General features: G+C 45.2%; 1 protein-coding gene across 8 annotated transcripts in view; it reads right to left on the reverse strand.

The window, feature by feature from the left end:
• Positions 1-24346, reverse strand: part of TMEM45B (transmembrane protein 45B) — a 28756-nt gene extending 4410 nt beyond the window's left edge. For 3 of the 8 annotated variants that reach the window (XR_015157389.1, XM_086383142.1, XM_086383145.1), the window contains exons 1-5: positions 24303-24346; positions 2473-2668; positions 1790-1996; positions 657-841; positions 61-206 (exon numbers count right to left, since the gene is read on the reverse strand). Coding sequence is in view for 6 of the 8 variants with exons in the window: in XM_086383142.1 (XP_086239268.1) it covers positions 61-206; positions 657-841; positions 1790-1996; positions 2473-2653 (719 nt within the window). In the remaining 2 variants the exon portion in view is untranslated. Of the gene's footprint in view, positions 1-60; positions 207-656; positions 842-1789; positions 1997-2472; positions 2669-4254; positions 4378-24156 lie in introns of those variants that run through there. The other 5 variants (XR_015157388.1, XM_086383141.1, XM_086383144.1 and 2 more) reach the window with 3 other exon arrangements.
• Positions 24347-25373: the final 1027 nt, after the last annotated feature.

Consider the following 25373-nt stretch of genomic DNA (forward strand, 5'->3'; position numbering starts at 1 on the left):
TCCAGGACAGGGCTGGTTAGGAGGACACATGTGACACGAGTTGCCTCCTCTAGGACCTACCAGTAAACCAGCGAGTAGCTGGCAGCCAAGATGCAGAGTGCGGCCAGGTAGTGCCAGCAGAAGCACATGGTGACGAACATGATGTTGTCGTGACTGTTCTGGTCCCATTCAGGGCCTCCAAAAGGCGGGAACAGCACAAACCCAATCTGGTGGATAAAACAGGGGAGCCAGCCTTGCCGTTAGTTGGGCCCACGAAGCCCCCAAGCCCGCCAGAGTGTTTGCAGTTACTCAAACAGCTCACACCCCACCCCTCTGCTTGTGTCGAGCAGCCTCTGTGCAGGGAATTGCTCTCAGTTAGCTCTGGGTTCAGTGTGGCCTTGCGTAAAGTTTCAGGGCCCACGTTGCAGATGAGCAGTTTAGCAAGGAGAGTCTGATGACGGTTAGCAGCTCTGCTGGGAAGGTCGGTCAGGGACAACCTCAGCCTGCTCGCTTGTTTGTGCATCAGCAGGTTGTGGCTGGCTAAGGTCACACAGGTCATGGGCGGCAGAGAAGCGGGCCCCGAGCCCCTTTGCGTGGTGCGTCAGTGCTGCCCCTCCCGGCCTGCTCAGCACACCTGCTTCATCCTGCCTCGCACCAGGTGAGGGGCATGGGTTTACCTGCCAGAACCAGGTGCCCTGCAGGAGGAGGAGGCTGGTGCGGAAGAGTTCCAGCACGATGTTGTCCCGAAGGACTACTTCCACGGCGAGGCTGAGGGCGCCTCCAAATACAGTGTACAGCAGCAGGGAGTGGATGTGCTGGTCCAGCGGCGGCCGGTCTCGCACGTGGTAATAGAAGAGGAAGCCTGCGTGGAGCAGAGACCGTCAGGCCCAAGCGGCCCCTCCTGGCCTCAGCCTCGTTGGGAAACGTCTGCGTGAAAGCTGGACCTTCTAGCACTCAGGAAGCCAGTTCACGTAACGCTCGGGGGCAACTCTGATGCGGGGGTCGTGTGTGTAAGTGTGTAAGCAGCACAGGATGAATCTTAGCATCTCTTTACCGAGATGGTAGGGTACAACACAGGACAGTGAGACGTTGCCGATGTGTGACAAGTCGTGTGTGTATACCTGAAATTCAGTTTTACCCTCGTTCAGCCTTTATTCAGTTCTTCCTGCAGTACAGAAGCAGATGACGGGGTTGGATCACGACATGCTTGCACTTTCCCAGTTAACATGAGTTACACTAGGAACTGTGTCCTGGCTGCTGGTGGGCCTTCTGATGGAGCCAGACAGTAACTGCGCTGCATCAGGGTGAGGTGCAGAGCCCTTCTCCCCTAACCAGAGGGTTACCTCCTTGCCTGATGGTGTGTGGAGGAGCCGCACAGGCGGGCAGGAGGAGTCTGTGCCCAGTGTGCTAAGTTGCTCAGTCATGTCCAACTCTGCGACCCCATGGACTGTAGCCTGCCAGGCTCCTCTGTCCATGGGATTCTCCAGGCAAGAATACTGGAGTGGGTTGTCATTCCCTTCTCCAGGGGATCTTCCTGACCCAGGGATTGAACCTGTGTCCTTTGCATCTCCTGCATTACCCGCCCGGTTCTTTACCACTGACACCACCTGACTTCGGCTAAAAATCCCATACTTTCCTGTACTGCTTTATGGAGTCTCTCATCTGTACCATCCAGGGCACAGGATCAGGTCCTGTGTAGGGTTTTCAAGTTCAGAGAGTGGGATTTTCTGGGGAAAGTAACTAAGTTTGCAATATTTCTGATCTGTTGTGCTCCAGTCCCTTTAAATCTCCATCCATACCACCTTGTTACCTTCATTGAAGGCAGCCAGAGCCATAACCAGTCTGTCCAGCCCCAGGGGGACGTGGGTGATGAGATAGGTCAGCATGTCCATGATGCCTGAGACTGCAAAGAACAGGTACATGGTGCTGTGCTGCCAGTTCATGAGTTTTACCCAGTGGTCCTCGTGGTACAGGTGGAGGTGGGGCCCGTCAGGAACAAACTGCTCTACCAGGATCCCTGCAGGGAAACGAGAATGGAGGTCAGGGACTGGAGAACCGCTCCAGGACCAACAGACGGCCGAGTGACCCCCAGGGACAGGTGGGGATGGCCACGGCCCTGTGGACCCACATCACTGCCTCGGATGCCACTGTTTCCATGAAAGGTATTTGCCAAGGAATCTGCAGACACATTCCTGTGTTGTTCCTTAGAGGGACAAAGAGCAATAGGAATGCAGCCACACAACTGTGGTCCGTGGGGTCACAAAAGGGTCAGATACAACTTAGCAACTAGACAACCAACAGCAAAGGCGGTATCGACCATCAGCCTACCAAAGCTTGATACCCAGTGGATGCGGTGGTAGGATAGTTAGTGCCCAACTGAAAATTCTCCGTTACCCCTACCGGTGGAGACAGTTGTTTCACGGGGGCCAGGAGATGGTTTGCGTGTTCTGGGTTTGATGAGAATTCCCTGAGTCAGATGACCCCCAACCTTACCGATGACTGCAAATAAAGTTCTGATTGCGGCTTCGATGATCTCGAGACGCTGGTAATGATGGGTCAGTTGGTTGCTCTTCTCCTTTTGATAAAAGTACTTCAGTGGGTGTTTTAGCGACCACCACAGTCCAACTATCAAGAAGAAGCTCCCGGGGAGCGCGTGGCCCTTGAAGTTCGCCATCAAGTCCCAGGACACCTAAGCAGTAAGGAGACACCTGTTAGGCGGCTGAATGAAAACATAAACGGTTGTTTCTGTAGGAAACATGATCCATGACTGAGGCTTCCGAGTTGTAAGCTGTATTAAGAAAGAGCCCCTCCTCATAGAACAAACCTGTGTTATGTCACTAAAGTCTTATCTGTTAAGTGAGTTAACAAGCCCAGGAGAATACACTAGCTCTGAGGCTTTTTTTTTTTTTAAGCGAAACTGTTGGTTGCCCAGTCATGTCTGACTCTTTGCAATCCCACGGACTACAGACTGCCAGGCTCCTCTGTCTGTGGGATTTCCCAGGCAAAAATACTGGGTGGGTAGCCGTTCCCTTCAGGGGATCTTCCCAAACCAGGGATCAAACCTGGGTCTCCTGTAATGCAGGCAAATTCTTTACCATCTGAGTCACCAGGGAAGTCCAAGGCTTTAAAAGAATGGGTAAAATAAAAGGGTAGGGGGGACTTCCCCGGTGGTCCAGTGGCAGACCCCCGACCGCCCAATGCAAGGGCTCAGGTTCCGTCCCTGGTCAGGGAACTAGATCCCACATGCTGCTGCTAAGAGTTTGTGTGCCGCATCTAGAAAATCAGTACTGCAATTAAGATCCGGTACAGCTACATTTTTTTTTTTTTTTTTAAGTAGAAGGGAGGGAACAGGATGGGTAAATACGTCTTGATCTTCGAATAGAAAAGCCTGCCTAAACATAAGGGTAAAAGAGGGACTTCAAAAAGAGAAAGTGACCTGCATAAGCATCTTACATATAAAACAATCAGAAGGCAAACTGTTCAGGAAGACGTCTGCAGGAGCTGTGATAAATGGATATTCCACTACGGAGCTGTTACATATTAGTAAGGAAAAGACCACAGAGGAATGGGCAAAAGACACGAATGAGAATGCTAATTGATAATCTCACTGTAAAGATGTTCTGTTGAAAATACTGTTTTTTTCACCTAATCTGAAAAATTAAGGGTTTTTACGTACCCCTCTGAGTATAAGGTCATTCGAATCTGGTAAAATGACAAAGCCTGTCATTCAGCCAGAGATATGCGGAGAGCTTTATCTCAACTGTTCTGTGACTCACTTCTAGGGTTTTCCCTGTTAAATTCCTGGTTGGCCTGCTGCTCACCCAGCTGGGACTTTGACCGCAGGCTAGCAAAGCTGTGCATTTATTTCCCCTGCTCACTGCCCAGCATTCATTCCCAAGTTTAGCCTGTGAAGCCAAACATTTCTTAGCCTGCCCCCATCACCATCATGAGCTGTGTCTGTCCAGGCAGCCGAAGTGACTTGTTTTCATGGCCAGCACCACCTTATTTGAAAGTCACGGACTGAGGGGGACTTCCCTTGCAAACCAGTGATTAATATTTTGCTTGGAGTTTGACCCCTGGTCAGAGAGCTAGGCTCCCACATGCTATGCGGCCAAAAAACTAAAACAGAAACAGTATTGTAACAAATTCAATAAAAGCTTTAAAAAAAAAAAAAATGGTCCGCATTAAAAAGAAATCTTAGTAAGTCATGTGGACTGAGTGAGGGGGACCCCATTAGGATGCAGTCAAAAGGCCACAGTCTCCCACCATTCTTACCTGAAGATCTGAATCATTTCTTAATAAATGCTGCTGTTGAGAGTCTAGCTGAGCTCCTCCATAGCATCACTGCCTCAGCACCTTCTGTGTGGCAGGTGGCCTGCAGGGGCTTTGAACTGACACTACTCTCTCGTGAGCACGCCCTTGAAACAGCTGCTGAGTCACAGTGATAAAAAAATTTGACGTCCCAGGGCCTTCCCCACAGTGCACCCCTTGGATGAGAAGCCTGCAAAGCGTACCCAAGCCCTGCTCTTTTTGGTCTGAGTTGACCAGTTTGGCTTCCCTGGGAACCCTGAAGCAGTCCATCTGCGGACCCTAGTAAGGGCCTGTGTCTGCAGTCCTGCCCCCCTGCCTTCAGCCTGCTGCCCACAATGTGCTCTTCCAGGTCCTGTGGGTAACCAGTTTTTCTATTTCAGTTCTGTTGTAGGCTTTTGTCAAACTGAGGCTCACCATGCGACATTCCAGGACCTTATTTAACAAGTACCTCAACAGTCACCACAGCTTAACCATTTATTGTCTACCTTGGCCAATTTCCAGTTCCTTGAAATAGATGGTTTTGGTAACTTTGTCTAGTGGTATGCTTATTGTGGAGTGGGAGTGGGGCAGGGGCTGCAGAAAGGAATTGCCTATCTATGCCATAACTGGAAGGCCCCCTTCTCATTCTTTATTAATCCTCTACTGGAAAACATTTTTCAAAATTTCCATTTTCATGTAATGTTTAACCCTGTCCTCCAGATCAAGCCAGTGACACTCCTTTGCTTTCCTAATCAGGGTGCAGAAAGCCAGCTTTGCAAATCCTTGCCCTTCCCCATTTTTCTGAAAAGCAGAACCCTAAATGGGAACAGTTCTTGTCTGCTTGAGTGGCGCCCATCCAGTTTGTCCAGCCTCACCCTTCCCGTCTACCTGTTTAAAAATCCACACCAGTGGATCCTAAGACCTGCACCTTGTCTGGAGGAACCAGTTTTAACTTCCCGTGTACTTCTTGGAAGGCCGAGTATCCTGATTTGACAGAGGAGAGGCGCAGGGGAAATTCCATTAACAAATCAGTAAATTATTGCCAACAAAGACCCACTGTATATAGCAAAGGGACCTCTGCTCAATATTATGTAACAACCTAAATGGGAAAAGAATTTGAAAAAGAATAGGACATGTGTATACATAACTGAATCACTTTGCTGTATACCTGAAACAATCCCTATGCTCCAATATCAAAAAATTTAAAAAGCACAAATTGATAAGTTGTTGTTTACTCGTCCAGTCACATCCAACTCTTTTTGCAACTACATGGACTACAGCCCACCAGCCTCCTCTGTCCATTTGATTTCCCAGGTGGGAATACTGGAGTGGGCTGCCATTTCCTTCTCCAGGGGATTTCCCAACCTGAGATTGAACACATGTCTCCTGCATTGGCAGGCAGATTGGTTACCACTGATCCACCTGGGAAGCCCAATAGGTTATTAGGTTAGCTACATTATAGATTGTCTAGAGAGATAAGATGGGTCCGGTCTTGAAAAAGAGGAAATGAAGTAATTTCAAACAGAACAGTAAAAATGTAGACTTCCAATAATTTGTACAATACTATTCAGATAGACTAAGTCCTTGAAAAGTCTAGCTTAAAAAAAAAATTCTGAAATATTAAATAGAAACACTTAAGGGGTGAGGGTCCTTGAATACACAGAATCCTGTAAAATACTTCAATCTAAGGAAAGGCTACAGATAAGAAAACATTAGAAAGTGGTTCCATAAAGACGGGCTTCCTGGATAAGCTCAGTTGGTAAAGAATTAATGCGGGAGACCTGGGTTCAATCCCTGGGTTGGGAAGATCCCCTGGAGGAGGGAAAGGCTACCCACTCCAGTATTCTGGCCTGGAGAATTCCATGGACTCTATAGTTCTTGGGGTGGCAAAAAGGTGGACATGACTGAGCAACTTTCACTTTCCACAAAGACAAATTCCCTTGCTTTTAATATGTTTATTCTCTTTTGGTATCACACGAGATAAAATGGGAGTATGAAGGGAGGGTTAAATGTTTTGAAGGATAGTAGCTTTGAGTTAAAGCTGGAAATCAAGAAAGCTAGAGGTTTGGGCAACTGTTCATTCTGAGATCACTGGAAAAGGAACATTAAGGTTTCATGTCTTTCCTTAGACTCCTAGTTTTTAACCATCTCCCTCAATCTGTATTCTTTCTTTTTCATTTAAGGTAATTGAAATGTAAGACAAGGTAGAAGTTGTCAAAATAAGAAAAGGAGGTGAGAGTGGGGAAGAGTCGGGAGCAAGGAAAGGAGAGTCCTAGGAGGCGGGGCAGTGATGCAGAGGAAAGGAGAAGCCAGGGCTGGCGGCACTTGCCTGTCGTTAATGCAGTGCCTTTTAAAACAAATCCAGTGTTTCCCTCTATTGTAGATGGGGAAAGTAGGAATTGTGAAGGAAAGGGTGTATGGAGGTGAGTGAGAGGATCAGAAAAAGAAACAGGAAAAATGAATTTCATTTTCTTTCTCAAGTGTTTCATTTTCTTGCTCAAAATTAGCAGAATCAAGGACTTGGCATCCACAGCAAGGGGAGCATTAAAGCCAATTTCCTCAAATTTGTGATGACAGGATATAGATGCATAGACTACCAGCTGTTACAGCCTGGACCTCTGCTTCACCATGGGATAGTCTTCACTGTGGAATGTTATGTGACCACTGTCAAGAATGAATTAGTGTTGGCTTTCCATGAGGTTCTGTTGGTGGAGACACGAAAGATGGAAAAGACCACTTATAATACGATCTTATTTTATGTAGCAGTGAACGTCAAATTATGGAAGATAATTTGAGGGTATATCATGCTGTTTATTAAGCATTTCTGGCTGTCCCCTGGGCACATGGTATGGTTGCTTTATTATTTTGCATATCTAGTTATCCCTGCTATTTGTTGAAAAGATTCTTCTTTCCCCCATTGAATTGTCTTGGTGCCCTTGTCTCCTTTTTTTTCTTGAAAATGTATTTCATCAATCTTCAGCAGAGGGGTTTGCCTACAGTAACGTCAAACTGTGCTGAAGAAGGGTAATTTCGTTACTGTGACACATATATTAACTTTTAATACAGTGTACAGTGTTTTGACAATAAAGGGAGGACTCCAGCCTGAGGGAAAGAGGAGGAAGGTTACAGAGGGAAGTATCACCGAAGCTTACTTGAAAAACAAATATTGCATGTAGTGTGGGTACAAAGGCTGAGAGGTGGTTGCAGCCAGGCATCCCTGCAGCTGGGTGATGTTGCCCAGCACGCTCTCTGTGCCCTACCATCACTACTGTCTTTACCAAAAAGACCAGATGTTATTCTCTTCCATGGGGTATGTATGTAAGGGCAGTGGGTGGAGGGATGCATTAAGTCTTGAAATTGTCTCTACTGGGAATGGAAAAAAACAGTGGACTCAAAAGTCAAAGACCTTGGCTGAGTCCCCTAAACTCACTGAATCTCAGTACGCCTCCTTCTAAAAAGGGACCTTAACGTCTACCTCACAGGGATCTTGTGAGAATGAATCGAAAATGTCTTGGAGTTAACTAGAACAAGTGTGTAATAAGTGTCAGCTTTGTCTCTTCCATGGTCCTCTAATTCCCATTCCCACGTTCAATGAGGGAGAAACGTAGTCCTCTCAGAACCAACAAGGCTCCTGTCCTTTGCTTTGAGTGGCTGACCCGGAGGTGGGGAAGTCACTGTGAACCTTCATGTCACCTTGGAGATGGCAGTGGTTGGGTGTTTTTTTTTTTCAGTGGGAACAGGGGATGTGTTTGGTCAGTCAGGAATAGGTTATGGGAAGAAGATAGCGTATTCTTTTACCGCAGAGCATGGTTTTTATACTTTCTGAATCTGTCCTTCCTTGGAGAAACACTCATGATTTCTGGTCTGTGTTTACTTTGGAATAGAACCAACTGTGCCTGACTCAGTTTTCTGTCACTTTGCTGACACGGCTCCTTGTTTAACCACTCCTGTGAGCTTCTTAAGTAATAGAGTGCAGAAGAATCGCAGGGTGTGGTATTGGAAGTTCCAACAGGCTAGTGGGACTGTGGCTTAGTCCTGAACTTCAGGCAAGGTGTATCCCTACTCTGTGCTAGCCTAAGAGACTTCAAGCACCTCTGGAGTCCATCACTTGTCTTCAGAATTTGACAGTTACTGTGCCTTTGTTATTTTCTCTGTGAGATGGGTTCTTAAAACAGCATGGTCAAAAGGGGTAAGACCAGAATGAATCTGAACCTTTTTCTGGCATGAATTCAGTATGATATGGAACAAAATTACCATGAACAAGAGCTCAGTTAGGGACTTCCCTGGGGGTCTGGTGGTTAAGAATCTGCCTTCCAGTGCAGGGGACATGGGTTCTATCCCTGATAAGGGAGCTAAGATCCTACATGCATGAACAACTAAGCCTGTGAGCCACAACTGCTGAGCCTGCACGCTCTGGAGCCCAAGTGCCATAACTTGAGAAGCCCATCTGCCACAGTGAAGAGTCAGTACAGCTAAAAAACAACAACAAAAATGAGATTAGTTACCTCCCAGCTCCATTTGATTCCTCAACAAAAGATGATCTCATTCCTCCTTGTTTTTTTCTCCTTAACCTGCACCTATGAAATGCACCTATGAAATACAAGACTTGATGCATAAGAAAGGATCCCTACTAGCAAGGGGTCTATAATCTAGCAGGGAACTAGATACTTGTGAAAGTTGAACGTCATGAGGTATCCTGACAGTGATTGCTTGGGGACATAGAGTAACTCTCAATGTCCCCAAGAATTTGAGAAGGCTCCACAGAAGGGATGGCATTGGAGCTGGACGTTTCTTGATTGCCTCTTCAAACTGTCATGAAAATCAGGTGGTACTGGGATCTTGTCTTAAGGGCTGAAGAACAAACCTGGGCTAAGTTCCATTATTTTTGAAGCTCTAATAAAGAACTTTAGCCTCTGAGACAGAAGACCTGGGTCCAAATTTTGCTGTGCACTTACTCCATGATCTTGAGTAAGATACATAAGCTCTCAGGATCAGAATTTCATTGTTTGAAAAGAAATGGAATATCTCCTGCTGCGACCAAGTCCAAGCTTGCTCTGCTCACCACACGATAGGCCAATGAATTGGAGACAAGGTGTTGAGGCAAGGAATACAACTTTATTTGGAGAGCCAGGAGATTGAAAAGATGCAGACTATTGTCTCAAAATGGCCATCTTGTCCAGGTTTGGATGGTAGGTTCTTTTATAGATCAGAGATGGGGGGAAGTGAGGAAACAAAGAAAAAAGACCATTTATCTTGCAAACATCTCCTAAATGGTAAGCCTCAGGCAGAGAATGTGCTAATTTCTCCCTTTCTGCCGTCTATGGTGGACAGAGTCCTGAACCGAGGCACTTTTAACAGTCAGGCAGAGGGGCAGGATTCTCGGAGGCAGGCCATTATGCATGATTATGACAACAAAAGCAGTGAAAAGCAGGTCAAATAAACAGTTCCAACCTGGAGTTAGAATTTATTTTCCCCTGAAACAATTTCCCACTGTCCAAGTTCATTCGAAAGTCTTGTGGAAAAGGGGGCAATGACTCTTCTAATTGCTACGTCAGATGGATCTTTTTCAGAGTGTCCACCCCCAGTGCCAACGTCCCAAATGTTGAGACTTGTCTCCTTTGTTCCCCTTGAAAGTCCCTACTTTATTCCTATAGACTTGGAAATATTGAACTTCAAACCCAGGAGGCAGCATTTTAAGTTAAAGAATTGTGCTTTTCTAGTATGGGAAGATGCAAGAGTCAGGGCTCATTTAAATTGTTTCCTTGATAGCGTGTCAGCTATCTGGGGCCTGTGGTCCTGTATTCCTCAGGGTTCACCATAGGGAGTGGCCTCAGCTGATGATCACCAGATGGCAGGTGTTCTGCTTCCTTGGGGCTCGCTGGCTCATGTTGGAGGGCTGCAACTGCTGATTGCACTTCTCAGGTCTTTCTCTCTTGGTTAAGAATTTGACCAATATTTGGGAGACATTTCATGATCAACTTTTATCCCATGGTGCTGGAAGACTCATTCCAGTTCAGGCAAAAATTCTTGATATGCCATTCCAGTTGCTAAATTTTGGACTAGGCCCCATCAATAATTAAAGATTCTCTGGATTCTCTCTAATTATAGTCCAGAAGACATTTTCCCTTGCTGCTTCTTCCCATACCTAGAATCACACTACTGCAATTATTTTATGTTATAAATATGACCTATTTTCTCAAGATGTTTAGCCATAGACGTTTTGTTGGAAGCCTGATTACACTTTGATTACTGTCAGAAACAACAATCTTATACGTTAGACAGGATGTAAGTAATATAGCTAGTATCATTGACAGTGACATAGTGCACAGGCAGACACAGTGCACACCAAAGGACAAATTCAAACAGTGATCAGTATAACTAATTGTAATCCAGCTGCAATAATTGAGCAACCAAAGAAAGCATAACTGATTTAATGAGCTGTTTGCAGTTTCACTGTACTGGTCACACATACTTTTGCATGGCTTAATCTTTGAGACAAGCATACGTCACTGGCAGGATCGACCAGGTAGAAAGGGGGAAAAGTAAATGTTTCAGTTCTGCTCACAAAAGGTAAAATTTACCAAGTTACTGTAAGTCATAATTAGTTTAAGGAGAAGGTTTTTCTTACACCTGGAAAATATAGATTTGAACCAGTAATTTTTAGATGGAAACCACAAAAATTATGACCATATTTACCAGTTCACTCAGTCCTAGGTAACTAATCCTTTTTGTTAACAGCATTATGAAGCCATCAGGTTTCCCATTAGAATTCATCAATTTCTTACTCAGTTCAGCACTATGGTCAGAAAGTCAGAAACTTATATTTATGCAAAAGTCCTTTTTATAAATCTTGGAGGGGAGGTATTTTTGCAAAGGCATCACAGTGAAACCATAACTGTCTATAATAACAAAAGACTTAAGAACTCATGTTTAAGCCTGATGATAGTGCAGTTGACAAAACAACCCAATTACTGTTGTGACATGCAACTGTTTCAGATAATAACTAGAACTATGATTGATAATATATTACCAGGACATATCAGAATTCCACATAGTATGTAGAATCCCTGTACCATTTACCACACTATATAACCTAAGAAGATGTATTACTCATTTGACAATACTTCCTATGTAATTTAATATACTAAGTGAACCCAGTTAGTTTAATATCTCCCTTTGGGGTGTTTTAGGGGCTCTTTGAAGCATCCCAAAGTTAGCTAGAGGTCCAAAGAACTTTATTAAAACTTGATTTGGGAAGTTTTGTCAAAAGTAACTTTAAAAAATTTAAAACACAATAGGGTCATAGGTCATTGTGAAACAATAGTTATTTACTTAGCCAAAGTAACAAAGACTTCAAAGGCAAATACAGAGCAAATCATGTAAAAGTAAAGAACTTAAAATTTGTTATAAATGTAGTTCAACATCATCAGAAAACTGATGAGCATGAGCAAGATTCTTTCCTCAGTGTCACTTTCCACAAACTTTTCTGTAGCCATAACTTATTTTGCTCATCATTAGAGGTAAGGACAGAGGAGCCTGGTGGGCTGCAGTCCATGGGGTCCCTAAGAGTCAGAGTCGGACACGACTGAGTGACTTCACTTTCACTTTTCACTTTCATGCATTGGAGAAGGAAATGGCAGCCCACTCCATTGTTCTTGCCTGGAGAATCCCAGGGACGGGGGAGCATGGTGGGCTGCCATCTATGGGGTCACACAGAGTTGGACATGACTGAAGTGACTTAGCAGCAGCAGCAGTCACCTCTAAGTCAGACTTACTTCCTTTTTACTTAATAAAATGCAATTCCAATCTACATGCCTTCTTTACTGAAAACACACATCCTACTTTCCTTCAGCAACCATGAGCTGACCTTTATATTAGCATTCTGTAGATTGGTGAGCATAAATACCAGTGATAATTTCTAAAAGTATTTGCTTTCTTAGAGAACATCTCAAGATGGCACCAAACATTCATTAACAGTCAAAGGTATCTTTAGTTTCTGTATAAGGAAGCCCGTGTTCAGTAATGTTTCAGTATCTTACTTATTTTACTTGGGAGTGACCTCGCTGTTCAATAAACTTCCATCACCACATTCAAACACACAAATAGAGAGGTCTCACTTATCTCAAGATTTCAGCCCTGAGTCAGGTACAGCAATGTAAAACCGATCGGTTTACAAAAGAGGTTGTATTAAAATTGGGTTACTGCCACATGGAACAAGTCAAGCTCACCTGGTTAGACAGCTGAATATTTGCAGGAAGAGAATTTAGGATTTCTGATTACCTTGGACAAGCCAACTTCTAAATTACTTTACCCTCTATAAAACTGGCATTTTAAGAGACAACAAAGAGGAGGGTTCCTGAGAAGACCAAATGGGACATTTACAGCTCAAAGATGTAGGCAGGTTTCTCCTAGGATGACTAGGTTTCCCCTTTGTTTAATACCAAAGGGGAAAGAGGTGAAGGTAAGAGAAAAGACAGGCTGAATAGCCTGCCTTATGGTTCTGCCAGGAAAGTGGTGGCTAGGGGAGTAGGCTCAGTGTTTTACTTGAACCAGTATGTGCCAGATGGCACATGGAAATCTTGCTGTGGGGGAAGACACCCTGCTGGTAGCCTGGCCTGTTCTGTGACCCGCCTTATCCTGTCATGGGACCTTTCAAGTAGCGGGTGCCCTAATGGCTTTTAAGGCCTGACCCATGCCCACACAGTTTTAACTGTCCTGTTTCTCAGCTTAAAGGAGAAAGAGGAGAAGAGAGTCCTCACCCAACTGGGTGGTAGCTCCCAGGGCACAGTGGGCTGTGGGACCTTCAGAACATGCCAGAGTAAGCCTGGTCCAGAGTCCCTCAATTGCTTCCATAGCCACTTGCCTGTTTGCAGAGGCCTTGAGGAGAAAGAAATGAGAAGTGGGGGTGGGGTGGGGTGGGACACCTTAAAAGAAGCTCCAGCAGTTAGTACTAGATGTCTGCGTGTTGCCAGAATAACCAGAATAAACCAAAACATAGCCACAAGAAAGCCACACTAATGTGACTTCTCAGTCCCATTAGACCTGTGGTCTTTGTCCAAAATGCCTTGTAAAGGGAGTTTTCCTTCATAGGCAGAGCTTCAAGCTGGAGCTGAAGCTCTCCACTGTCAAATTACTTGGGTCTCCTGTAGGGGAAATCAGAATTCAGAAATGGAATATTTCTTGCCATATAGTAAACAAGGATTTTACAATCATCAGTGAATCTGGCTCTCCAGTGTAAGCTTCTGAGCCCTCAGGGCATTCAGGGAGGAGGAGAATATCTGCGTGATCTCATAACCATTGGCTGCAGCCACTCCCTGCGGTGAGCATGGAGGAACTCAGGATGTGAAAACACAGGACACTGGCCCCACATAGCTGAGATGCATACGAAAGGAATGATTTCAGTGAGCCCAGACTCTTACATCTTCCCATACATAGAAAAGCACTAAATTCCTTAACTTGGGCTATCTGGTTTTCTTTAATTCACAGAATATTTTTGATGTTCAGACTACCTCCCTTTTGTTGCAAGCTTCTATTTAACCTGGCTTCTCCACTCACTCCTCGGAGCAGTTCTCTTGAGGGTCACTTGAATGCTGTTTCCTGGGCTTGAAGTCCTAAAAATTCCCATTGAATAAAACGTAACTCTCAACTTTCAGGTTGTGACTGTTTTTTAAGTCAACAGAAATGGATGCCTCAAGACCGAGGGAGCTCCTTGGTTTGTTATCAGTGTTTCTCTCTTTTGCAAAATGCTTCTAACTGTGAGACTGTATAATTATGAACCATTGAGGGGCCATTACTCTTCTGATCATAATGTATCTAATATATGCCCCAAAGAGTTTTGCTTCGGGATAGATGAAATACTTCCCATTTTTATAAGTTTGATGGCACCAAAACACAAAAGATGTAGGCAAATTCTTACACAAATGACACAAAGTCCAGTACTGATGCACAGATGAACCAATTTCCAACTCAGGTAAATAAATTTACCCTGAAAAACAACTGAACAAATTCTAGCTAGGCCACCTATCCCAACAAGAACCAGTTCCCCAAAGAACAGGTTCCAATTGGATTGGCTCCCAACTCAAATAAATCTTATCTTACAAAACAAATGGACCAGTTCTAGCTGAGGAACCATCCAGGAACAATTCCCCTCTCCAACAGGGTGGAAGGAAAAAGTGAAATGCTTAGTCACTTTGTCTTTTTGTAACTCCATGGACTGTAGCCCACCAGGTTCCTCTGTCCATGGGATTCTCCAGGCAAGATTAGTAGAGTGGGTTGCCATTTCCTTCTCCATGAGATAGTCCCTGAGCACAGAGGAAACTACCCGTCCTTTGATGCAAAACTCCTATATATCCCAGTTCCTCCCTTAGATGGCAGTTTCTCAGAGCCATCTGAAATGCTGTCTCTCAGCCTGTGGTCCTCATTTTGTCCCAAATAAAACTTAACTTGAAACTCTCACATTGTGTGTGTGTGTGTGTGTGTGTGTGTTTCCAACAGTTAAATCGATATAGTTTGGAAGAGGTAATTTCCATGGCCTTTCCTCGTTCTAAAATCCGTTTGTGAAACAAAAAATGAAAAGGGACTGTAACTGAGAAGCACTCTATGGGACCTTTCCCCATATCCTCTGCTTTAGCTCCTTTATGAATTCATTGTAAGGACTGATGTTGAAGCTGAAGCTGAAATACTTTGGCCATCCGATGCGAAGAACAGACTCATTGGAAAAGACCCTGATGCTGGGAAAGATTGAAGGCAGGAGGAGAAGGGGATGACAGATGATGAGATGGTTGGATGGCATCACCAACTCAATGGGACATGAGGTTGAGCAAGCTCTGAGAGTTGGTGATGGACAGGGAAGCCTGGCATGCTGCAGTCCATGGGGTCACAAAGAGTCGGACACGACTGAGAGCCTGAACTGAAGTACCCAGATGACAGTATTTGATGCACATTTCCTGAGTTGTTTTGCAGATGTACAAACCTCCCCTTCTCCAGCAAGTGGATGATGTTAACTACTTGATGACCATGAGCATATAGCCACAGACCTCCTGGAGCCTAAGGACTGATAGGTTAACTCCTGTGATATCGCCCTACTGCCTCACCATCAGCCAGTCAGAGAACTGTACACCTTTACTCTGCGACCCCCATCCCCACCCCCACGCGCCCAACCTGCCCTTTAAAGATGCTTTGCTGAAACTCTTTGGGGACTAAAGGCTTTTTAGGACTTGAGCCACCTCATCTCTTCACGTGGCCTAGCAATAAACCTTTCTCTGCTCCAAACTCTGACATTTCAGTTTGTTTGGCCTCACAGTGCTTTGGGCACAGAGAACTTACGTTAAAAGAATTTGAGCAGGTTGAGCCATGGTGAAGGAAGAAGAAAGCTTACAGATGTCATCAACAGAGGGCCAGTTACCAGTTGCCACTTCAACATACTTAGAGTAAAAGGGGGATATCTGGACTTGAAAGATGGGTTATTTTTCAAGCAACAAGGGAAGAAAAGTTTAACATATTTCCCTACCCCACTTTCAGTGAAGTGTCCAGCACTTTCCCAGTGAACAAGATGGCTGCCCAGCCTCCAGCTTCACTAGTGGCCCTTCTTGCTCTGGCAAGCTCTTCCTCCCATTTCCCATAGACAGGTTTTGAAAACACTTAGCTTCCCTCAAACTTGAGTTCAGCCAACTCCAGATAAACCTGTTCTCATTCTACTAATACTGAGGAGTGGAATGTTTCCTGCCATATCAGCTGCAAAAGATGTCCCAGTCATTGGTGATCACAGACCTCCAAGGTGAGCTGGTGAACCCAGAGGAAACTCAGGAAGGAGGGCCAACCAGGAGCTCCCAGGATGAGAAGGAGCTCAGAGAAGGAATGGGGGCTGGCTGAGGCAGAGATGTTTCCAAGGGAAAAAAAAGAAACCAAAAAAAAAAACTGGCTACTTACTTGATGTTGATTAACTCTACTGAGATTTTACCACCTTGTCAAAGGTTAGGCTCGAAGTACCAGGTTGATCAAAAAGTTCACTCAGTTTTTACCACGTTACAGAAAAACACAAATGAACTTTTTGGCCAGCTTAATAGTAATGCATATTCAAAACCTAAGCATTTGAGGAAGATGCAGCAATGACTAACTCCAGTGGGCAGAGAAAAAGGTATACAAGAAAGGAGGTGTAAAAAAATCTTGGTTTATCACATATCTGAGTTGTGAATATTTACATAGGCATAAAAATGTAAACCCTAAATGTTACTGTATCTGAAAATATTAGAATATGACTATAGAGACCATGCAAGAAAGGGAAGCGAATGTGAGGTAGAATTATGAGGGTTTAAGAGAGCTAAAACCTCATCCTTCCTATGACTGATTCATGTTGAGGTTTGACAGAAAACAACAAAATTCTGTAAAGCAATTATCCTTCAATTAAAAAATAAACCTCATCCTTCTAGATATCATCTAGATATTATCTAGAATGGTGGATAAAAAAAGAGTGGATAAAAAAAGAGCCAATATTTGCATGTTATTTGGGAATATGATAGAAAATATAAGAAAAACATAGCAAAAAGCATTGAAAGTGGAGAGGTAGCTTAGTACTGACTCCGCAAAAACCTTGTAGAACTTAACAGATGTTTGTGTATGTGTGTGTGTGCTCAGTCATATCCAACTCTGCAACCCCATGAACAGTAGCCCACCACACTCCTCTGTTCATGGAGTTTTCCAGGCAAGAATACTGAAGTGGGTTGTCACTTCCTTCTCCAGGGAATCTTCCTGACACAAGGATTAATCCACATCTCTTGTGGCACCTGCATTGGCAGGCAGATTCTTTAAAATTATAAGTTTGTATGGCCTTCTCTTTTTTTATCCTCATATTCTGATATTTCACAGTGTTGTAAGTTGATGTTGGGCTTTTTTTGTTTGGTTTGGTCATTGTTCTAGGCACTTTAAAGACCTTTTCAATCTAAAAGTCATACTCTTCAGTTGTGGGTGGTTTTCTTCTGTTATATAATTCCTACTATTCTTTCTGAAACATATTAATTACTTAGATGTTGGATCTCTTGAATTCGAATTCTAATTTTCCTATCTTTTCTATTTTATTTGTTTTGACCAAAATGGGGAATTAAAAAAAAAAAGTGATAGCCTCAAGAGGAGTGAGACAGAAAGCTGTTGGAATAAAATGAAGCAGCCTTTACCAAACTCCTCCAAATTCAGTTTTTTTCAAGTTGTAGTCCTGTGACCATCTGCATTCAGATTACCTGCAGTGCCCAGTTTATAGTTCAGATTCATAGACCCATCCCAGATCTAAATAATCAGCATTTCTCAGGGCCAGACTTGGAACCTACAATTTCAAAAAGTTCCCTAGATCCACTGTCTTGTTTATTGCTTTTTAGTTAACCAAACAATAAAAAGTAAATAAAATGAAAAACAACAGCAGATGTAGAAAACAGTCAGTGACCCATAAAGCACACTGTGGTAGACGCTGCTATTTGCTTTACCAGATATCCCTTCTTCCTTATTCACAGGGTCCTTATTTTACTGTATTGGCAACACATTCAACTAAAACACTAGGTTTTCTCAGGCTCCTTACAGTTTGGGGTGGTTGTGTGGTGTAATTTTTATAGCAGTGAGATGTAAGGGGTCTACTGGGTGGAGCTTCCTGGGAAGATCTTAATGTTACAGTAAGTCTCCTACATATAAACAAGTTCCGTTCTGAGTCTGTTTTGTCTTTTTTGTTTTGCCTGCACTGGGTCTTCATGACTGCGTTCAGGCTTTTCTCTAGTTGTGGCAAGCAGGGGCTACCTTCCAGCTGTCGTGTGCAGACTTCTTGTTGCAGAGCATGGCTCAAGGGCTCTAGAGTGCTGGTTTAGTAGTTGTGGCTCATGGGCTTAGTTGCTCCATGGCTTGTGGGATCTTGCCATATAAGGCATCGAACGAGTATCTTGCTAGGCAGATTCTTAACCACTGGATCACCAGGGAAGCCCTGACAGTGCGTTTGTAAGTCCAATTTGTAAATCCAACAAAGTTAGCCTAGGTACCCAATACAATTGGCTGTATAGTACTGTACTGTAATAGGTTTATAATACTTTTCACACAGATAATGTATAAAAAACATACACAAAAATAATGAAAATATTGTTAATCCTATAGTACAGTACCTTGTAGTGGGTACTGCTCTGGGAGTTGGTATGAGCTCCAGGAGTTGGTGATGGACAGGGAAGCCTGGCATGCTGCAGTCCATGGAGTCACAGAGAGTCAGACATGACTGAATGACTGAACTGAACTGAACAGTACCTTGAAATGTCAGTAGTACAGTACAACAGCAGGTACACAGGGGCTGGTATTGCCTAAACAGGCAAGAAGAGTTACTGACTGGAGGAAGGAGAGGAGGAGGGAGATGGTTGAGCTGAAGGATCATCAGCAACAGGATGGAGGGCAGGCTGCAGTTTCCCTCACACCTGATGGAGATGGAATTCATGTTCACATCTCTGAAAGTTCACAACTTGAAGGTTCATATCAGATCAGTTCAGATCAGTCACTCAGTCGTGTCCGACTCTTTGCGACCCCATGAATCGCAGCATGCCAGGCCTCCCTGTCCACCACCAACTCCCGGAGTTCACCCAAACTCATGTCCATCGCGTCAGTGATGCCATCCAGCCATCTTATTCTCTGTTGTCCCCTTCTCCTCCTGCCCCCAATCCCTCCCAGCATCAGAGACTTTTCCAATGAGTCAACTCTTCACATGAGGTGGCCACAGTACTGGAGTTCCAGCTTTAGCATCATTCCTTCCAAAGAAATCCCAGGGCTGATCTCCTTCAGAATGGACTGCTTGGATCTCCTTGCAGTCCAAGGGACTCTCAAGAGTCTTCTCCAACACCACCGTTCAAAAGCATCAATTCTTCGGCACTCAGCCTTCTTCACAGTCCAACTCTAACATCCATACACGACCACAGGAAAAACCATAGCCTTGACTAGACGGACCTTTGTTGGCAAAGTAATGTCTCTGCTTTTGAATATGCTATCTAGGTTGGTCATAACTTTCCTTCCAAGGAGTAAGCGTCTTTTAATTTCATGGCTGCAGTCACCATCTGTAGTGATTTTGGAGCCCAGAAAAATAAAGTCTGACACTGTTTCCACTGTTTCCCCATCTATTTCCCATGAAGTGGTGGGACCAGATGCCATGACCTTCGTTTTCTGAATGTTGAGCTTTAAGCCAACTTTTTCACTCTCCACTTTCACCTTCATCAAGAGGCTTTTGAGTTCCTCTTCACTTTCTGCCATAAGGGTGGTGTCATCTGCATATCTGAGGTTATTGATATTTCTCCTGGCAATCTTGATTCCAGCTTGTGTTTCTTCCAGTCCAGCGTGTCTCATGATGTACTCTGCATATAAGTTAAATAAACAGGGTAACAATATACAGCCTTGACGAACTCCTTTTCCTATTTGGAACCAGTCTGTTGTTCCATGTCCAGTTCTAACTGTTGCTTCCTGACCTGCATACAAATTTCTCAAGAGGCAGATTAGGTGTTCTGGTATTCCCACCTCTTTCAGAATTTTCCAGTTTCTTGTGATGCACAGTCAAAGGCTTTGGCATAGTCAATAAAGCAGAAATAGATATTTTTCTGGAACTCTCTTGCTATTTCCATGATCCAGCGGATGTTGGCAATTTGATCTCTGGCTCCTCTGCCTTTTCTAAAACCAGCTTGAACATCAGGAAGTTCACGGTTCACATATTGCTGAAGCCTGGCTTGGAGAATTTTGAGCATTACTTTACTAGCGTGTGAGATGAGTGCAATTGTGTGGTAGTTTGAGCATTCTTTGGCATTGCCTTTCTTTGGGATTGAAATGAAAACTGACCTTTTCCAGTCCTGTGGCCACTGCTGAGTTTTCCAAATTTGCTGGCATATTGAATGCAGCACTTTCAGAGCATCATCTTTCAGGATTTGGAATAGCTCAACTGGAATTCCATCACCTCCACTAGCTTTGTTTGTAGTGATGCTTTCTAAGGCCCACTTGACTTCACATTCCAGGATGTCTGGCTCTAGGTCAGTGATCACACCATGGTGATTATCTGGGTCGTGAAGATCTTTTTTGTACGTGGGGGCATGGGGTATCTCCTCCCGGCCACCGCCCCTGACCTTGGACGCGGGGTAACTCCTCTCATCGCCGCCCCTGACCTCGGACGCTTGGTATCTCCTCTCAGCTGCCCCGCCCTGACCTCGGACGCGGGGTAGCTCCTCTCTGCTGTTCCTACGCCGTCGCAGTCTGGTACTCTCGGCCGCTGCCCCTGACCTCGGACGTGGGGTGGCTCCTCTCGCCTGCGCTTCGGCGCGCCCGTCGCAGCCGCCTGCGCTACAGGAGACTTATTATATTATAAAAAAGGGACAGACTCAAGCAGTACATGCCTTCTGCCCTTCTTTCTATTAAGCACAGAAGAGCTGCCTATCCTCAGGTGAGGATGAAAGCATGATAAGAGCGGAATGAGCCTACTCTAGCGCTGGACTTTGCGCCTCCAGACATCTGGTGCTGAGAACAAACTCCTTATTTACTGAGCCCCCCATAGCAGGGTCTTCTGTGACTTGTAGCTACACGTGACATCTCATACTTATTCAAAAGTGTGTTTGATATACTGTATATTGAACACTTTTTTTGGGGGGGGGAGGGGTTTTCGGCAGTGTGATAGGAATAACACAATAGGCCTGATAACCAAGATTCTTTCCCTCATGTAGTGTGGAATACAGTTAAAGTAGAAGAATCTACAGGTATCTGAGTCCAGGATTCAGAGGGGCTATGGTTTGCTGTCACAGACCTTAAAGCAACAGAGTCAATGGAAATAAACCACTCAATTTATGTAGGTAGGAGATCTTCAGGAGACCACATGTCAGAAATAGCAACTGTCTGGACACTGGGAGACCTAGGTTTTCTCTGTAATTCATTAGCAAAGTACATTTGGGGAAGCTTCATGGGGGTGTTTGTTTAATTTTCCCTGAATCCACTTTTCTTCTTTGAAAACAAGAAGATTGGTTTTAATAATCTTTAAGGCTATCCTCAGCTCTAAAATATTTTGTGATCACATTGAACAAAGATGGCTATGAAATGTATCCAAAAGAGTGTTTCTATATTTAGACTCTAAGAGTTCAAGTCAGAATATATTAAACAAAACACAAACCACCCCCCCCATCTAAACTAAACAAATTAAGCAACAAAGAACACATGACAAGGAGTTGTGGTGTCATAGAGGAATTTCTGGCTTGAGATCTGGCTTTGCCACATAGGCCTGGGACAGAAACTGTCTCTAAGTCTCAGTTTCTCATTTATGAAATAGGGCTGTAACTCTGACCTCCCTGGTGACTCAGTAGTAAAGAACCAGCCTGCCAATGGAGGAAATGTGGGTTCAATCCCTGGATGGGGAAGATCCCCTGGAAAGGAAATGGCAACCTACTCCAGTATTCTTGCCTGGGAAATCCCATGGATAGAGGAGCCTGGCGGGGTACCGTCCATGGGGTCACAAAAGAGTTGGACACGACTTAGTGGCTAAACAGCAACAACACTCTGACCTCACAGTGCTGCTTATTAAGGAAAGTGCCCAGTACTCTGTAAAACCCCATTATGATTTTATACCAGGAAGCTATGGATAATGGCTTAGACATCTCAATCCTTCCAGGGGAATACATGAGCGTGCTTTGATGTTTGCCATTTAATTCTTCACACAAGGTGGACAGATCTTTTGAGTCTCCTTCTTCTTTCTGTTGTGTACCTTGAGACCCATTTTATTTTTATGTAGGTGAACAGACAAGGGAAATAAAAACAGCTAAATTGAAATCATCTCTGTTTCTAACCCCAGGGGAGAAGGCTGGCTGGTTAAAAGGGAAGCTGGGTTCAAACAAAAGGTGGGAGTTACATCACTTATCTTTGGCTAATAATTGTCCATATTCAATATTGTATAGTACTGTGAATAATCTAGATACTGCTGTAAAACCTGTCTATAAAAACAAGTGTAGACTGGACATTTGTCTACAGATTTAGCCATTAGCTGATGACACAGTAGTGACTTCTGTTCTCTTACAATCATAAACAGGTTTGCAATAACAGGAACTTTGGCTATGGGAGTGGCTCTATGTACAGGAAAATTGCCTTTATCCATTTTCAATGAGCAGATGCATTTGAGGGAAAGAGATAATCTTTTGATAACAGCCTACACAGATAGGCTGTTTGATAACAGCCTATCTTTGATAGGCTACTACAGCTGTACTTTGACCAATGAGCATGGCAGCCAATGTTTCCTTGAAGGTGGTAGTGAGATAAGAAAGTGGAAGTTTTTCTTTCTTTTTATCCCCCTTTTCCCTCAGCCCTGGCCAAATCCCAACAGTTTTGAAATGCCCTGTGCTAAGATTAGGGAAGACACATTACCAAGGATATATTGGCAATATACTTTAAAGGTTACTGGTGAGATTCAGTAACTTCACCTAGCCCATCATAACCAACATCCCCAGTAGGGGCAGGAAGGAACCCATAGAATGTAAGGAAAATTGCAGAGTGTGAGATAAGCAAGTCAGGGTGATTCTGTTTCCACTGTGCATGGAAGAAGTGAGAGGAAATCTAAGTTCTTTGAAAAGAAAATTGAATGCTTGCCTCCTGTAGTACCAGAACAGATAATGCATAACCAGAAACCACGCCTTTTTCCTCAGCCTTTGTCAGGTGCCCTCCCTTGTAAAATTAATATGAGGGCTCTGTTGAATATGGCCCCTTGTAAAATTAAGGGGCCATATTCAACAGAGCCCTCATATTAATCCCACATCTTTCCCAGAGACTCTGGAACAGAGTGTAACTACATCATATCAAGCAGACAAGCTCTCAGTCATGAAGAGCAGGTGTCGGCCCCATAGCTCACAGTCTAGCATTTTTCTCCCCAACGGTGTTCAACGTGGAGCAAACACCAGATAGTATTGAATGTGCTGCACATCAGGTTAAAAACAGGACACATTTCCTTTAACCATAAGCTATATCACCTATTAAAGTGAATGTAAAAATACAGGTAAAATCCATTTGTCACTTTATGAGCCAAGCAGAGCCATGGGTGGGGCGACCGTGCCAAGGGTCAGGGATGCGGGGAAAATGGCAGCCGCAGAGGGCCGTGGTGGAAGAGAACATGAAGGAAGGGGTCATTTCCACTACTTTTAGACAGGCGCCTGGCTAAAATTTTAAAATGATTTCTTTCAGAAAGTGACTGGTTTCCCGGTTGCTGCAACACAAACCCTTCTCACGTCTAGGGTTAGCTCCTGTCTCCAGGGGCTCTCCCTCTGGATCCAGACAGGAACACCTAAAACTTCTCCAAGCACCGCTAGCCTTCACCCTTTGCCCCTCACATCTCTTGGCCCACTAGCCTCTTCGTGGAAGCTAAATAATGGCTCCGGGGACAATATCTGTCAATCGCCTCTTGCTGTGAACCTCCAGGGTTCCTGGCCTAAGGGGGGATGTGGTCGGCACCCTCGTGGGGGTGGCACTGCCCAGTGAGGGTAGCGGTGGATGCGCCATGAGCCCCGGACGCAATGGACGCAATACAGCTCGGGTCTCCAGGAGGGACACCAGCCGTCCCCGCGGGAGTTTCCGATCCTGGGGCAGAACGGAGTCTGGGGCTTCACACTTGGAAGCTCGTCTCCCCAGGCGACAGGGTCGCCCTGCCAGGCTGGAGACGCAGCAATATTCACCCCAGGGCAGCCCGCCATCCGACACAGGTTCGGGGCGAGGTGGAGCCGCCAGTGCGCCATCTGCCAGCCACGAGGGGGCCCCGGATCAGCATTCCATCCCTGGGCCTCCAGTGCCTCCCTGTCCTCTCGAGTCGCGCCGCCTCCCCTGACCGAGCCCCCTTCCTTGGCCGCGCTCCGAGCCCTTTGCCCGTAGCCAGCGTCTCACCTGCGCCGAGCACCTCCGGGCCGTCCGTCCGTCCGTAGCCTTGTTGCGCGCAGAGTGCAGCCACCACCCAGCAGGTTTGACGGCCCCTCCCTCTCAGCCAGGCCACCACCAACCAGCCCTCCCTGTCCCCGCTCCACCTCCCTCACCTGCCAGGTGCTGGGCCTCCCGTCTCAAAGCCCGCGCTGGTCTCCACGCCCCTGACCTTCCCGCCCGGTTTTCCCCAGACTCCGGACACTCCCTAAGGCGTGTGCTCCCACAGGGGCCGGGCCAGGTCACCTATGGTTGGCTGTGACTAACCTTGACCTCCTATGATGCAAAGCAATTAGAGAGCCTGGAAGGGGACAGCGCAGGTAAACAAGGAAGACTGTTTACCAAGTCAAGCAAACAGGGTGAACAGGCCAGCAAACTAGTGAGGGAGCACTTTCCACAGGCTCCAGTATGCTGTCCTGGACCAGTTTTCTGGCTGAAGCTTGGTGATATATTCATTCATTTACTCCACCATTCTGCCAACAAATCTGCCCACTAGGTAGACACAGTTCTAGGTTCTGGAGACACTGCTGCAGAGGAGTTCAAGTCCCAGCCTTTGAAGGAGCTGCTTCCAGGAGGGAACACACATCTGTCTGTGTAGTGTCTTGAGGTCTCTATGCCCTCATCTCTAAGTTAAAGGGCTGGCCTATTGCATTTATTCCCACCCCATCTGTTGCCTATCCCCTGTGGAAGTTAAAATAATCCAAGAGCCATAGCTATATTTCAGACCCACCGATCAGAACCTGGGAGAGGAGTGTGGACAGATGCTCCTGGTAAAAGCTTCTCAGGGGCCATAGGAAGTCAGGGCTGAGACCTGAAACTCCACATGCCTTCCAGCTCACTTCATTGTTGCAGGTGCTGGAAACCAGGAAGGGTTCACAGAAGAAATGCTGTATTTAGGTTTTGGAGTGAGACAAAGGGTATACTCTGGGCTTGCCTGGTGGCTAAGTGGTAAAGAACCCGCCTGACAATGTAAGAGACATGGCTTTGATCCAGGGGTTGCGCAGATCCCCTGGAGAAGGAAATGGCAACACACTCCAGTATTTTTGCCTGGGAAATCCCATGGACAGAGGATCCTGGTGGGCTACAGTCCATGGGGGTCACAAAGAGTTGGACACGACTGAACGACTAAAAGGGTGTACTCTACCAGGGTGGAAAGGGGACAGGATCCCAAGTGCAGCTTCTTTTGA

This window comes from Bos grunniens, chromosome 29 (assembly GCF_055505025.1).
Source record: "Bos grunniens cultivar Pamir isolate PY7600 chromosome 29, Bosgru_T2T1.0, whole genome shotgun sequence".
In the NCBI taxonomy this organism is placed as follows: Eukaryota; Metazoa; Chordata; class Mammalia; order Artiodactyla; family Bovidae; genus Bos; species Bos grunniens.